The sequence below is a fragment of the Balaenoptera acutorostrata genome, chromosome 7, assembly GCF_949987535.1.
Source record: "Balaenoptera acutorostrata chromosome 7, mBalAcu1.1, whole genome shotgun sequence".
NCBI lineage: Eukaryota > Metazoa > Chordata > Mammalia > Artiodactyla > Balaenopteridae > Balaenoptera > Balaenoptera acutorostrata.
This window is the reverse complement of record NC_080070.1, coordinates 49,086,706-49,102,665: the sequence shown is the minus strand read 5'-3', so window position 1 is coordinate 49,102,665 and position 15,960 is coordinate 49,086,706. Positions and strand designations below refer to the sequence as shown.

At 41.5% G+C, this 15,960-nt stretch overlaps 1 protein-coding gene across 7 annotated transcripts in view; it reads left to right on the top strand.

The window, feature by feature from the left end:
* CREB5 (cAMP responsive element binding protein 5) overlaps positions 1 to 15,960 on the top strand; it is a 408,270-nt gene that overhangs the window by 298,766 nt on the left and 93,544 nt on the right. For 6 of the 7 annotated variants that reach the window (XM_007193493.3, XM_007193491.2, XM_057549811.1 and 3 more), the window contains 2 exons: positions 2,013 to 2,139; positions 7,768 to 7,878. In XM_007193493.3, coding sequence (XP_007193555.1) covers positions 2,013 to 2,139; positions 7,768 to 7,878 — 238 coding nt within the window. The remainder of the gene's footprint in view (positions 1 to 2,012; positions 2,140 to 7,767; positions 7,879 to 15,960) is intronic. The other variant, XM_057549812.1, reaches the window with a different exon arrangement.

Below are 15,960 nucleotides of genomic sequence, written 5' to 3'. Positions count from 1 at the left end.
CTATCTGGATATCTTTAGATGAATGGATGGATGGATAATTAACTATCTGTAGGGTCTCATTATGAAAGTGGGGAGTTCAGATTATTAACCTTGTACTTAGAGGAACTGACCATTATTAAATTTTCTGTACTTTGATATATAGCTATTTTCTTTTCAACAAAGGTCCCAAACAAAACATTAAGACTGGAGAATACAAAACAAATGTCTGATGACTGAGCAGCATTTTATACCTCTCTGACTGAGTTCTTCACCTCTGAATAACATAGACTTTAAGACCCAGTGACATTACAACTACAGAATTTTGGAGCAGTTGAAACCAGCAATTTCCTAGAATTGTAGAAGCTGAAGGGCCTTCAAAGGCCTTACTAATCCTTACTGTTCATCCATACTCCAGAGGTCCCAAGGGTACATGCCAAGAAATACCCATAGTACTTCATTTGCTTTTCTGAAAACACTCATTTCATTGTTACAAGCTTCTTACATTAGCCTATCTATGTAACCACTCACACACATTCTATTAATAGAACTGTTTGTAATTTGCGTACATCTCCGTAAACTCTGTGTAAAGGTTTTATATTTTTTTAATATTTTCATATATACAACTTCCTAAACATATACATCTAGGACTAATCTAGGACTAATCCTTCTATGATGTGTGTGACTCTGATAGCAAGCTATGTTTCCAAGGGACCTTTCAGGCGAAAAGAACAGAAAACTTAATCTTCTTTGGAATTGTAACAGCAATGCAAAGAAAGAATATCTTGGCATTCTTTCCCCCAGTTTAGGCTCCATGAGTCACCCATGGGAGGCAAATGAGCTCCAAAGAAGAGGCTCTTCATGCTACCCTTCCCTGAAACACAGGAAGGCGTTGGCCTGCAGAAAACATCTCTCTGCAATCCTTACCCAGCGCTTAGCATGAGGGATTTTTTTTTTAGAAAATACATTAATTTGGGAAGCACAAGTTTCTATCACGGCACTCAGGATAAGATGGTTTAACATGGAAGACTCAGAGGTCCTGAAGGGTGTTTGTTTATTTGTTTGTTTTATTTGTTTGTTGTTAAGTCTTTACTTCGATGGTTTGACATTTATACAGCTCCCCAGAGCAAGAGCATCAGGAGACTGAGAATCTAGCCAAGGAGGTCACTTGTTTGCCATTTTTAATAAACACAGATAATCCCTTTTTCCCTCAGTCCCATATTCCCTGGCTCATTAAATCAATTTAAGACCCTTAAATTTTTTTCTGGCAAATTGAAGCAAAAGAACTGTGTGCTTACCCAAGTCCTGCAGGTCAGGCCGAAATCAGTTTCTGTCAAACAGCCTAACACCTCGAGCTATTATGAAATGAGGGATTGGTAATTGGGGGCTGGGCTCCAGACTCGCCTTGAGAAAGGCTCGTTGCATTGCTGTGAACCATAATCTAGCTACTTTGGTTTGTGACCTGGCTTTGTTGGGGTTTTTTTCCACTCAAAGTAGGGAACTGTGAAAAAGTCAAAATGGATTTCTATTGGGAAATTATGAATTAAGTTGGCTCTGCAAATCCAGATAGTGAAAGTATATCCAGAGCAAAGCCAGGCAGGCTTCCAGGCAGAGGTGTGAGAGAGTGTGGATAAAACAAATGTACACAGATCTCAGGCTCTAAGGTCCTCCAGAGGGCAGAGGCTTCAGAGTAAACACACAGGATTTCACCACCAGGTCCCTTTCCTGAGATGCAAGGGTTGTAGGAGATTTACCGGCTTGTTGTCTATTGAATATCAGTTAGATAACAGAGGTCAGGAAATGAACTGGAATTTGATGTATTAACTAGGAAGTAGCAAAGGAAGCCAGGCTTGTATTTCATTTGTTATTATTTCCCTAATATCCTTAATTATGTGGCTCCCATCAGGGGATCTGATCTGCTGCTCATGTAATGGTGTTGTCCCTGCTGGCTCTGGACATGGGAAACAGGCAGTGAATCCCCTGATCAGGGCATTGAGAATAATGTTTGCTATTTTTTCTTTTTTTTTTGTTCCCAGGCCTGTCCCAGGCTCTCTATCTTCTCTGCTCCATCTTCACAACAGACAGAGACAGCCCATGCCAGCCTCCATGCCAGGGACCCTGCCCAACCCTACAATGCCGGGCTCTTCCGCCGTCTTGATGCCAGTAAGTGCTTCTGACTTCTGCCGAGGTTGCCCCATTTGAAAGAGTACAGGAAGAGCTGAGGTCTAAGCTGACAGGGAAGAAAGTGGCTTCTTCTGGATGGAGAGTTGAGCTGGGTGCCAGTTTGCTTTGAGTGCCTCGCTGTGCATCCCTAGGCATCTTGCTGGCTTCTCCATCCTACTGTGCTTCCCTGATGAGGCATGGTTCCATCTTCCTGCTGGTGACAAGTGAGCTTGTCATACCCAGGGAATGGAATTTGTCCAGGAACAGGGGATTTTATGACTACTCCAAAGCCTATAGCTTGGGCTACATACAGAGTGTCATTAAATTGCCAATGAGTGGTCTAGCCAGGACTCAGAGTGATAATTAGAATAATAACAATAATAACGATGGTACATAATAACTGCTAGCACGTATCCGTGCATATCATGTTCTGTTAATCACGTTAGCAGCGTTTATTGCGTGCTTACCATGTGCCAGTCACTCTCTAAGCACTTCATCAACATGTGAAACAACCCTCTCAGGTAGGTACTAATACTATCCCATTTTTTTGAAAGGGGAAAGTAAGGTAAGTAGCTTGCTTGGCTGAGAAGCAGAGTAGCTGAGTTTTGAACGCAGGAATTCTCTCTCAACCACTACATGATCCGTACATCCTCTCCTTTCCCTCTCACAACAAACCTCTGAGGTATGCACTGTTATTACCTTCATTTTGCAGATGAGGAAACTGAGGCACAAGAGGCTAAGGAACTTGGTTAAGTGACTAGGTCACTAAGAGCTAGTGAGTGACAGAATCATGATTTAAATCCAGGTGGTCTGGCTCCTGAGTCTACACGCGTACATGATATTATAGTGCCCCTTCCCAAGTCTACACGTGTACATGATATTATACTGCCCCTTCTGAACACAACAGATTCATGTAGAACGCAGATACAGACTGTTTCAGAGCAAACCTTGCTCTCCTGCCACAGGATCCCCACCCTGTACATCATCATCCTCCGTGGCATTGTGCTTCAGTGCACATGGCTGGTGTTACGATTTACAGGGCCATAAGGGTTCTGAAAAGCCTTAGAGGTGATATGGCAATTCAATTAAAACCCTCCCACAATAATATCAGGAATGTTTTGCAGAGCATTTTTAGCATTCTAAGGAACTGTCTACATTTGCTGTTTCATTTTGTTCTCACAGCAATCCTGTGGGAATATGATCGCAGTCATTATTGATATACTTATTTTACCAATGAAAAGCTGAAGAGTCAGACATTGAAGGGATTTGTCTAATGTCACACAGCTTGTAAGGGAAGAGTCGTGACTAGGACACACACTCACCTCATGCTGAACAGCCCAGATCATCCCAGGATGAGCAATTTGCTCATTTATCCAAGTGGAAGCAGCGGGGGTGGAGAAAGCCTTGGTGGCCCAATTGTAGAGACATGGACCTGCCCACTGTAAGTATCAGGTAGTTCAGGCTAGAAAGATTCTTTGCAAAATTGGGTCAGAAGGACAAGTGAGCTGACTGACTTTACCTGCACCACTCATCTTAAAAATCTTTAGGTAAAGAAAAACAGCACCACCAATGCTGTGATCCTGGGTTTCATTCAACCCCACTAATGGCATGGAGACTTCTACCACAAGCCATCTTCATCCATGCTTTAAATCCTTCTTGTCCAAAATAGTTTCCTTTCAGGAATTCTATGCATTGTCCAGAAAAATATCACTACAGTGACCTTTTTCCCCCATTTGACTAAACTGTGTTCCATTCCCAGGGGCAAAGGTGGGACATTTAGGCTGAAAAGACCCAGAGAAAAGCGTTCCTGGCACTGGTTTCTACCACATCACTTCACTGTACAACTTGAAATAATAGAGGAGTTGAACAGAAAAAGAGTCTTTGGGACTTACCTGGTGGTCCAGTGGTTAAGATTTCGCCTTCCAATGCAGGGGGTGCGAGTTCAATCCCTGTTCGGGGAGCTAAGATCCCACATGCCTCGTGGCCAAAAAACCAAAACATAAAACAGGAGCAGTATTGTAACAAATTCAATAAAGACTTTAAAAAAAAAATGGTCCACGTCAAAAAAAAGAAAAAGAGTCTTTAAAGTTTTAACAGAGAAGTCAATATACTTGAAATTTTTAAAAAATGTTGATGCTTCAGAATAGAAGCAAAGGATCAGGTGCATGGTAAAGAGCCAGTGTAGATAAAGAGAGTCAGGAGTTCCCAAACCCATGTCAGCGACGTGTACAGCTGTCATGAAAATAGTGTCAGTCTAGAGCAGTGATTCTCAACTGTGGACAGTTTTGTACCCGAGGGTTTATTTGGCAATATCTGAAGACACTGTTGGTTGTCACAACTCTGGGAAGGTGCTACTGGCATCTAGTGGGTAGAGGCCAGGGATGCTGTTAAACATTCTACAATGCACAGGATAGTTAAGACGACAAAGAATTATTTGGCCCCAAATGTCAGTAGTGCCAAGGTTGGGAAATCGTGATTCGGTGTGACACTAATGTAGCTAAAGGAAATTAACACAAGGTATCTAAAAGCATATGCTAAGAGTTCTAGGCCCTAGAAATCTGGGCCTTTTCTTCCTTATTATCAAGTCGCCAGCCCTTGCACTGTAACTTTGGCTTGTCAAGTGTGGTCTTTCCGTAGAGTTCTTGCCCTGAGAAATCATGCTTCCTGTGGCATAAAAGATTAGTTTATGTCTGTAGGTGAAGGTGAGATTCTTAACTGATCTGTAGTGCATGCTGTCAGGCTACATATTTCACAAAGCTCTAGGTCAGAAACAAATGATGAACTTGTTCATTCATTCATTTATTTTGTAAAATTTTGTTGATCACCTGCTATGGAGCAAGCTCTGTGGTAGATGCTGGCATGTGGTGAAGAAAAAGGCAGGCGTTGCCTTCCAGCACTTCACTGGGTTGTGATTTCTGATCTTGAAAGTCAAATGCTGAAATAATTTGGGAATACGAACACCCATTTATAATTACAAAAGCCCAGTGAACTGCAGACATCTTGGCTCCTGTTTTCCAGTTTGTTTCAAGGGAAAAGAAGAAGCTCAAAAAAAGGTGATATCCTTTACCTGGATGTCTTACCTACAGTGCTCAATGTCGCTTAGTATTTAGCAAAGCCACTCCCATCTTCTGACCTCTTAATTCTAGTCCACTCATTAAAGCCAGACTCACGGGCAGAGCGTTATTAGCACAAAGCACCAAATGGTTGTTATAAAGAGGTTCTTGCTAACCCCCTATAATTACTTAGATGGAAAAATGCAGTTTTTTAAGATAGGAAAATCAGCCTGTTTTCAGTATTCTGTTTAATTTGTCAGTCATAAGGTAGAAAGAGTCCTAGCCTGTAATTTTTCTGAGAAGTGGGAAGCGTGGCTGACTCCGGATCAAGAGGCAGCAAGCAGGCTACTCTCACTTCTTTGCAGAGCATGTTGGCTACAGAGCACAATGGAAAACCCTGGACAATCGTGCGTCCTTCTGAACCATCCTCCTTTAGGACACTGAACGCAAAAGCTCCTTTGGACCTGATTTCCCTCTAGGAGAAGGTCACTAATTGGAATAGTGTGTTGAATCCTACTCCAACTCTCCTATCCCCTAGCCTCTGGAAGTGGGAGTTATAAAGTAATAAGCATTTTTTAGAGAAATCTCCATGACTTAACAATGAGAGTATACAAATGTACTTTATGACACTGAACTGTACACTTCAAAAGAGTTAAAATGGTAAATTTTATATTATGTATATTTTACCATGATTTTAAAAAATAATTTAAAAAATTAGACTACCCAGGCTGCCTGGAGATTCAGACGAATATGAGAGTGAATACAGTTGTCCCTCCGTACCTGTGGGTTCCACATCTGCAGATTCAACCAACCATGGATTGAAAATATACTTTTTTAACACCAGAAAGTTCCAGAAAACATCACTTGAATTTGCCAAGTGCTGGCAACTATTTACATAGTATTTACGTTGTATTAGGTATTATAGGTAATCTGGAGATGATTTAAAGTATAAGGGAGGATGTGTGTAAGTTTTATGCAATTACTATGCCATTTTATATAAGGGACTTGAGCATCCTTGGATTTTGGTATCAGAGGTGGGTCCTGGAACCAATCCCCAGCGGATGCTGAGGGACAACTCTATTTTATTTTGTTGAATTGGTGCTGCAAAAGGTTTTGCTAGAGTGGTCTAGAAAGTTCTCCTTCATTAAGTAGCTCCTTTTGAAAGATTTTCACATATTCATACATTGCTAGATAACTGATAAGCTAATTCTGGCCAAGGTAAGGCTGATGGTGCTTTGCTGTGACAGGAAATGTGCGCCAGTCATTCATGAGAGGCTTTAGGCAGGCACCTCTGCTAATCCACACATTGGTGTCATAATTATACCCACCCCCCCACCCCTGCCCTTGGGGTGGACACAGCAGGAATTGCAGTGATAGAGTCCCAACAATGGAAGGGACCTTAAAGGGTCATTTAGTTCAACTATTACTCTCAACTCTTGTCTGTGAGGTTTCCATCCTCCACACCTTGACAAACTCCAGTGATAAGGAACTCTGTATTTTCTAAGCCTACTTAGGCTAACTGAGCAGAAACCTGGTTCCCTAAAATTTCCAACCATTGTTTTCATTTCCATCCTTTGGCAAATGGAAAAACTCTTGCATTGAAGAAACTATCTCCCCCCTGAGGAAAGTCGAATTATTTTCTGTGGGATTTCAGTATTAAGTATTTATTAAGCATTATTCTAGTTCTTCAGAAAGTGCTAATTTTCTACTAAACAGAAAATATGAATCAGACGCACCCGTCCTTGACTGAAATAGAGATTTTGCTGTATTTACTTTTTAACAGGGACGCGCCCCGGAGACAAAAAAAATGCCAGGACTCAATTCAGATATTTGAATGTTAATTCTCGACACTAGGGCAGGCCAGCAGGACAGTGGAGGGCATTGATCGCGAGTCTTCAGCACCCTGACTGCTTTCTTCACCTTTCCAGAGCCCTAGCCCTGCTGTGAGGCCTAAAACTGCTCCTGTGTAGTCAGACACGGTTCACAGGGAAGAGAAGATGCGCCGGGGCAGCAGCTCAGATACCTCTGCTGGGTCGTTTTGATTGTGGTCATGAGTTAGAGAGACAGGAAGACACGTCATCTTTAAGAGGGTGGCTTTGTAAATGAATTTTTTCTCACTGCTAAAATGATTCACGTTTCTGAATAAAATTTAGGGAGAGCAAAAAAGCCATAGATAACCTGAGATAACCATTTGGTATATTCTGTATCCTGCCAGCATTTTTCTAGGCATATGTTATTCTGTGTAGCTATAAAAATAAGCATGATGAGTAGTATTTGGAGTGTTCGCAAAAGTGGAAGTATTGCATACTTTTGTTTGGAAATGATCTACCATGGCAACACGTAGTTCTCTTTGGCATCAGGCGTATTCTCTAGAAGGCACAGCTTTGGATGATTCTTTGATGTGCTTGAGTTCAAGGCTCAGGAGTATATTGCTTACCCTTCAGCAAACCACAGGCTTTGCCGGGAGTTATTCACAGAAATTCTAAACGATCCATTTGAAAGAGAAATGCAGCTTTGTCTATGACCTAGACTGCCTTTCTCAGACTTCTGATTCTGTTACTTTCCTTTCTCTTAGATGGAGAGACAAATGTCAGTGAACTCCAACCTCCTGGGAATGCAAGGTCCAAATCTCAGCAACCCCTGTGCTTCTCCCCAAGTCCAGCCAATGCATTCAGAAGCCAAAATGGTAAATAACAGTTATAATCATCCTTTTGTTATTTCATGACTTTTTCTTTCTTTTGATTTCTGCTCTGACTTCCAAACTTCAGTCAAGTCAGGTAGATGGCTCTGTCTTTGTTTCAATGAATAGGTCTTTCTGTGGAAAAGCTGTGCAGAGCTTGGCTCTCTCTTTGAGGCTATTTGTTACTGAACCTTGGCGTCGGATGCTCATATAACAAACATTGGACCAGCCTGTGGCCTTAGTGAGAGGGACTTTTGGAAGTTTGGGGAAATCCATAAGAGTTGAGGAGGGATGTACCCAAGTATGTGTATATTTGTTCAGAAAGAGAAATTAGCAAAAACAATCCAGAGTTTCTCTCCTTCGAGGTAGTCACAGTTTCAACGCCACTCTTCCTGTCCCCACGGCCACCAAGACAGACATGTGATTTTTAAGCACATACTACTATGAAAATATTTTTCAGTTTTTGTTATAGTCATCAGATGTGACATTGAGCTGAAAGGACCAGTGCCTTGTTTTCTCATGGGGTAACTGCAGCTCATACTGAAATGTGTGATTTCAGGTGACAACTTCAGTGACTTTTAACGTATGAGACTGATATGCAGTAAGGTCAGTCTTTCCAATCAAAGTGATAGATTCGTGCATTTCTATTCTACCAAATATTAATAAAAGCAATGCATGTCGATCTTGGCCATATAAAGTAAATTTGCTGGTTATATTTCGTGGAGTTACTTGAAGTAGGTCATTCAGTTTTCATATAAATTCTGACACCACAGTTAGTAAGGTATCAGATGTCAACAAAATACACTGCAGCAAAGTTTTTAGTATCTGATATTGGATAGATAGCTTTTGCTAGAAGTCAAAGATTTATTTGGTTTGCTGACTGACAGCGTTAGGGACCCTGTCTAATGGCTGGGGTGAGGATGTCATTGACATCTCTGAAAATTAGCCCTCAATACCCAGTGACTTCGTTTTCAATGGCAGCAAGTTTTTTTGGCGCCTGCTTTGGTCACGTTCTCTTGGAAACTTCACTCATTTCACTTGCAGCTTCTCAGCCCAAAGAAGCAACTGAACTCCCAGTGTTGGCTACCTTGGGCAAATAAAATCTGTGGTTGGGAGAGTTCTCTTTGCCGTGCCACAGTCCCTGTGACATGCCAAATTGCACCGGCACCTTCAGCAAAGCTCGTTAAATCTTTTTGGAATCGGCAAATGTTTTTTCAACTCAAGCCCTGCTGAGCCAAACCAAATACTTGCTGGCAGAGTAAAGTCCAAACTGGCATCTGTTTTGGAGACCAGAGTAATGCCATTTACATTTTTTTAAAGGAAAATAAAAAATGAATTGTGACGGTACTTAAGAAAAAAATAAAATTAAGTTATTCATGTGTATGAATAAGTGTTCTGGGTCTAAGCATCAGATGCTACTCCTCCAGCTGGATTATTTCTGAATCACCTAATTTAGTTCAGGGTCTGTATCCCTTTTGAGGGACCTCCCAGACAAACTTGAGGTAGATTCTAAAACACAACTCCAAACCAAATTTCCCTGCAGTTGAGTTTCATTGGATTTTATGCCACCACTTGACTCTGAAGTGTCCTACCCCTCTTCTTGCTGGCAAAGAAGGAAAATGCTTCCAAAGGGAGTACAGGTTTATAGTTATTTATATGTATGAAATAAAAACATATGATATGGCAGCTTAATAGTGAATGATATCAGCAGGAGACAAAAGGGAGAATTGGGCTGTACTTATAAAAATAGTGTTACCCTGTAAATGTTTGTTGAGTTAAATGTTGAGCAGGCATACTACTCTGCTGATTCATGTTCTAAGTGAATGAATATTTCCAGATCCATGATGTCTGGGCAAACCAACTGTATCATGAAGTAGATACAGCTTTTCCCCCTGCTCCAAACTCCCACCCCTAACCCGGGTATTGCCAATACAAATATGGATTACTGTTAATCCAAAGGGAAAAATTGTAATATCGGCCACTTATATTTTGGAAGAAGAGCATTTACCTAGTAGCTTGGAAAAGCGTTAAGTGAATGACTTTTAATACATTACTGAGCGTCCTTATTCTGATTTCTGCTTGCTTTATTCACTGGAGAAACCCGTTATTGCCATCTACTAACCGTACAATATTTTCTAGCAGCTTTGGTTTACTCAGATGAAAAGCTTTTATAAAATACAAAGTAGAGAAGAAAAAAACTCTTCCGCAATGTTAATGTCAGCCAGAGCCCCCCCAGGTTTCTCAGAGCTGTGGGCTTTGTTGTTCTATGCCTAATTTTCTTCCTGTGTAAGACTAGAATGGATTCCAGATTTCAACTAAGACTCTGGTTTCGCTGTTTTCAAGGACGTTTCCAAAGGTCACACATGGGCTATTGTGATGAAGGCACTGTGTGGGGTGTGTTCTCAGAGCACAAGAGAAAGCAGAGAGCCGCCTGGGAGGTGTTGCCCACTTCACAGCGCTGCAGACCTCGTCTCCCGGGAATGGTGCTGTCAGAGTGTCTGCTTTACACTCCCTCTTGGCCACTGACAAAAGCCATCATCCTGAATCTCTGGGGAAACTCAGAGGTCCTCGAGGTGGCCAAAAGCTGTAGACAGGATTGCTTTACAGGTACAGTTTTATTAGAAGCTGTCTGACAAGTGATGGCTCAATAGAAGACATCCATTTTCTTTGCCCCAAATCGGTCACTTCTATTGTGGAAGAGAGCAAAATAGGTGTCCCCAGTAAGCTCCATCTTGCATTAACCTGCAACATCTTAAGTCAAAATCATACATGCTCTTCTTTTGATTTAACGTGTATTAGTATCAAGCAGTGCACTTCAAAGTACTGTAATCACATCTGTCCAAGCTGATTTGATCATAAGTCTGGCAGATAATAATTTAGTTTTATGGATCTTTTTCTGAAGAATTAAGCCAAGAAACATATAACTTCACAATTATGCAAGTGAATATGTGCATATTGGGTTTCGTTTGGGGGTCAGAGCAGACTCAGAGCTGTGAGAGCCTTCCATCTTTCTAACCACCCAGAGAGGTAGGCTCTTCCTTCCAGATTCCTGGAATCGGTGGGTGTCTTCCCTGAAAATGGTGTCGGCTAGGAGGAAATTCACTGGATACCTGATGGACAGTTTTAACACTCAAAGGGGAAAGGGAGAGAAAGAGGAGGATGAACAGAGAGAAGTGGAAAAGGGGAGGAAGAAGGAGACAGAACAGATAGGAAATGCAAACCAGACTGGGACCCGTTTTTCTAGCCTTTGCCGGGTGCGAGTGATTCTGCAATGACGTGGATGTGGTGCCCTCAGAGTCATGTAGATTTCTGTTCATTTCTGTCTGTGAGAATTAGACCAATTCTATCTAACTTTGAAAAAGGTTTTCCTTTTCTTCTTTTTAAAGAAGTCAATAACAGGGTTGGAAACTAAATAAGGGGTGGGGAGAACTTGTCCATACACCTGTCTTTGAGTCTCATTAATGATGAGATGACAACTATCGTATTGAAACTGATGAAAATGAGGATGGCGTATAAACAACAATTCATGGAGGGCTCTGACCACTCTGCCCAGATTCCACCTTCAATTTGGATAGGGGTAGGAAGCCTAGGAAGTATTGATAGCAGTGAGAAGGTATGTATAGCTGTGACCTGATTTTATTCTCAGGACAGCCCCATAACAGGGATATTGTCCGCATTTTACAGCTGAGGCAGCTGAGGCTCCAAGAGGTTAAAAAACTGGCCCAATGACACATCACTTAGCAAAAGCTAAAGTCTCAGACTCTAATGACAAAGCTTTTCCATCACAACATTGATCCTTTGATAAAAATACACAGCTTCCAGGTATCAGTAACCAGAGGATTAAATCAAATTCTTTTTAGGTGAATTTATATATACATACTAACGGGAGACAAGGATGGCAAGGATAGTTTAGATCTCCAGATAACCTGGAAAAAAATGTGGAGTGGTTGTTTAGTATGGAGCTTACCTCTTGGTTTAACCAGAGCTCTGTGGCTTCACTGACTGGTCCAGCCTCACTGCCTCTTATTCAAACACATTTTAATCATGACATTTCTTGTTTTACATGTGCGTCTCCCCCACTTGATTGATTGGAAGCTCCTTGAAAATAATCCTTGCATTGTGTAAGCTCCGTGTACTGAGAAAGGCCCCATGAATGAGACCTGAATTTAATTGAGCTGAGTTGAATTAAAATTATGAGAAGGAACCAAACCCTAGCCCTGGAAATGAGGGTGAGATGGAGTGCGTAGGGGGTACGGGTGGGGCTAAGAAGGAGAGGATAAAGTGTGTTAAATGTTAAGCTAAGTATTCAGCCTGTAAAGAGTAGCTGACAACATTTGATGTGTTTGAAAGACATCTAGAAACAATATCCGTCATATTTTTTCCTTGAGAGGAAAGCAATATGTCTGTTCCTTAGAAAACAGAACTTGGAATATCATTGCCCTCCTAGGAATTGAGAGCAATCAATACTAAATGCTGTTTCTTCCACTGTGGTGGATTGATTGTGCTGTATTTTGGTCACCTACTGTCAATACCTCATCCACAGTTAGGTTTACAGTTTATTCAATGAATACATAAATATATACATTAATGAATGAATAAAAGAAACCAAAAGGATTGAGAGTCAAGACCTTTTAGAGATGGAGGGCACTTAGTGAAGAACTTGCCCAATTCCTCATTTCACAAGTGAGGACACCAAACCTGGTAAAGACTTAGGGAGATCAAGCCATCATTTAAACACAAAGCTGGGCTTCAACAAAGGCCTTCACGCTTCTATCCAGAATTGTGCTTTTTCCATCAGCTGTACTGATAAATTACTAACAGTGCTTCTTTTTTTGGCTCATGGTTTCCTCCTGGCAGATTGGCAGACACGAAAACTGGGGTGGTAGAGTGAGCAATCCATGGTTAAATCTCTACTTTGTTTTGAATGTCAACCTGGGTGTGTTTGTGTTTGCCTTTCCCCTCCCTAATTATCGAGCTGGATAACTGTTTGCCTACAGTGCCCCTTGGCCACCCACTGTCCAACAGATAAATCACAGAGAAACCTGGCTCCATATGGAGTTGCCTGGAAAGTTTATACACAGGAAAAGACAGTCTCCAGGTAATATCTCTCTGGCACTCTTGAGAAATGTAGTTCTGCGATTTGCCTATTTGCTTTAATCATCCTCAGCTTCACTTCCTAAGTGTCCAGGAATAAAAAAGCAGTGAATAAATAGGCTGTCTGCTTCTCACAAGCTTTGTGGCGAGGCAGGAAATGCTGTTGACTTGACAGACACTCTCTTCTCATTAACTTTCGAATCATGCCAGCAGCCATGTGTCCCTGTAGCCAGTGATCAAAACGTGATGATGGGCTGAACCAAGATGACCACTCTTCAGAATCCTTCTCCCTCAGTGCTGTGAAAAACCACTGTCCAATATGCAGGTGGATAGGAATTAGGTAAGATTCTATGACAACAACCACGAAAATCTAAGCTCTCACTAATATGTATGATGGATCTTATTTTAAGGGCAATTTGCCTTCTTAAAACACCATGGTAGGAAATAGTATTTGTTAACAGTAATTAATCACTTGTGTATGTGGCAGAAATTATGTTAAGCATCTTGCAATATATTATCTCATTTAATTCTCTAAACAATACGCTTAGGGAGGTAACTGTTCTTAATCTCATTTTATAAATGAACTGAGGGGTTGAGTAACTTGTGAAGAACATACAAGCTGGTAAAATATGGTGCTGGGATGTGAACCCAGCATTGGGCCCTTGGTCCTGACCATAAACCGTAATGTTTTGCCAGCAGTGGGGATGATCGTCCTATGAGTTCATATTAGTAGAGCACTTTCCAAATTGCAAAGTGCTTCCATGTACATTGTCTCCTCGGAGCCTCATAGCAATTCTCTAAGGTCAACAGGGAATTATTACTATCCTCATTTTATAGACACAGAGAGGTTCTGAGTGACTTTTCCAGCATGATCCAGTGGCATAACCAGGCTCTGAGCCCAAGTCTCCTTTGATTTTTGTCCTGTTTCTACTATATCATGCTGACTCTGGAGTCCCCATGATAACTTATTCCGAATCAAAGCAAGTTCTTATAAAAGCGAAATTCAGTGGTATTAAAGTATCAATAAGATGAAGTTCAAATTAATAGCTAGGCCCAGCCACCTAACTATTAGCTTCTCTAGTCCTCATCATCTAAACACCAGAGAGAAGGCTGATTCATATTTCTGTCTGGCCAAGACAACTGCTGAATTAAAGAACGAAAAGCAGCAACACAACTCTAAGAGCTAATGGAAGCCCTGACTCCTTTCTCTTGGCTGAAAGTATAAACTTTCACATGCCATGACCACTTTGCCCATTTAAACTGTAGAATGTTTAATTTAGGAATATATTGTGTCGAGTTTTTTGGTACAGTGTGAGTGATTAGATTATGAGATCATTGATAAGAGCTAGCAACCATGTATTTATATTTCTACAGAACAGAATAAATTCCTGCAGCATTTACATTCCATGTGCTGATCAAGATCCCAAACACATGGGATTATACATTTGATTATATTTGTTTTGAAAATGAGAATTTGAGAGATTAGCAATTGCTTATGAATCACCAAATTCCAAAGCAGGAAAGGATTATATTGGCAAAATTCTTTCCTTTGAGAAACAAAGGTCTGAAGTTCAAGTTAACAGCTGGTCTAAGGTCAGGTAGCTAATTAGCAGAAGAAGGGGAATTAGAACCCAGATTCCAGGTTTTCAATTTATAGTACTTCACTCTGCATGTGCTAGTCAGGACTTGACAGAGAAAGCCATCTGCTGGCTGCTGTGATAGTGAATTTTCTAAGGGAGTGTTTCCTGAAGCGTTGTCAGTACCCGGGGAGAAGAGGGTCAATCAGCTTTTCCCTTTTATATCCAATGGGAATTGAAGTTCATCATCAGAATGCCTGAAGGAATGGGTCCAGTTTCTATAATTCTTCCTGAGACTTAGGGGTCTTGACATGAGACCACTTAGCTATTCTGCTTGGTTATCCAAAGCGTGGATTCATGATAAGTATTGCCTCTCTTGGCACCCAGTACAAACTGACTTGATTTTGCCTGCCACCAAGCAAAAGTAAACTTCCCACTTCTCATTGCTGTGTTTTTTGGGACTGCATGGATCTTCCTTGGGCTTTCGGAGATCTGTTTCGTGCTGGTGTGAAGTGGTGACCAAGCTCTCTGAGCACCCATCACAAAGCGGTATTGAAATGTCCCTTTCCATCGGCCCTCTCTGGGCTCTCCCCATCTCCAACCTCACCAGCGGCTCCGCACACACGCACATTCAGATAGTCTCCTAGGACTCACTGTCTTCCCAGTTCTCTCTCTTTCTCTTTCTGCAAGTCTCCACCCTGTTTTGGTAACCGTGGTAACAGGTGAAATACAATCCCAATATTTGCTTGCTGCCTCTGTCACCCAGCCCAGCACGCGAATCGCCGGCTCTTGTTTTTGTGTTTGTTTAACGTTCCCAAGCCTGAAGTCAGATGCATCTGGGCAAGGACGCCACGCACGGTCGGTCTGGTTTGGAACACCCCCTCTCACACAGTCTTCAGGCACGTCTTCTTTGTGTGTTTGTATACGTGTGTGCACGCGTGTTTCCTTGTCTGCTTTGGAACGTTGTACAAATAAGTTCAGCTTATGTTAGAATAGCCAAGTGGGGAAAAAAGGAATTTTACACATCTTGTTACAAGGAAGTTCTGCTTTGCAGAGATATATTTTGGTCTTTTTCTTGGAATTTATGTCGCTTACACTTTCCAAGATTTTTGCCAGCACCACTAATAAGGAAAGTTTGCTTTGCACTTTGGGATGATGGTCTGCCTTGAGTTGGTTTTTTATGTGGCAGGTACAGCAGATCTGTCAGAAAACTTGTGCCTTGAGGGGGATGGAAGTGGGGGGCATTGGGGAAGATAGAGGAGGCAAAGTTTTCCTAAAAGTGTGGGATTTTTCTTTTGTTAAAAAAATAAAAGGGAGAATCCAATCTTCAAATCCAAAACTAACCAAGAATATATTTTTCCTGTTGGTATCCTTTAAAATGGTCTTTCTATCCCCTGTTTGTTTGAAAATCTAGCTG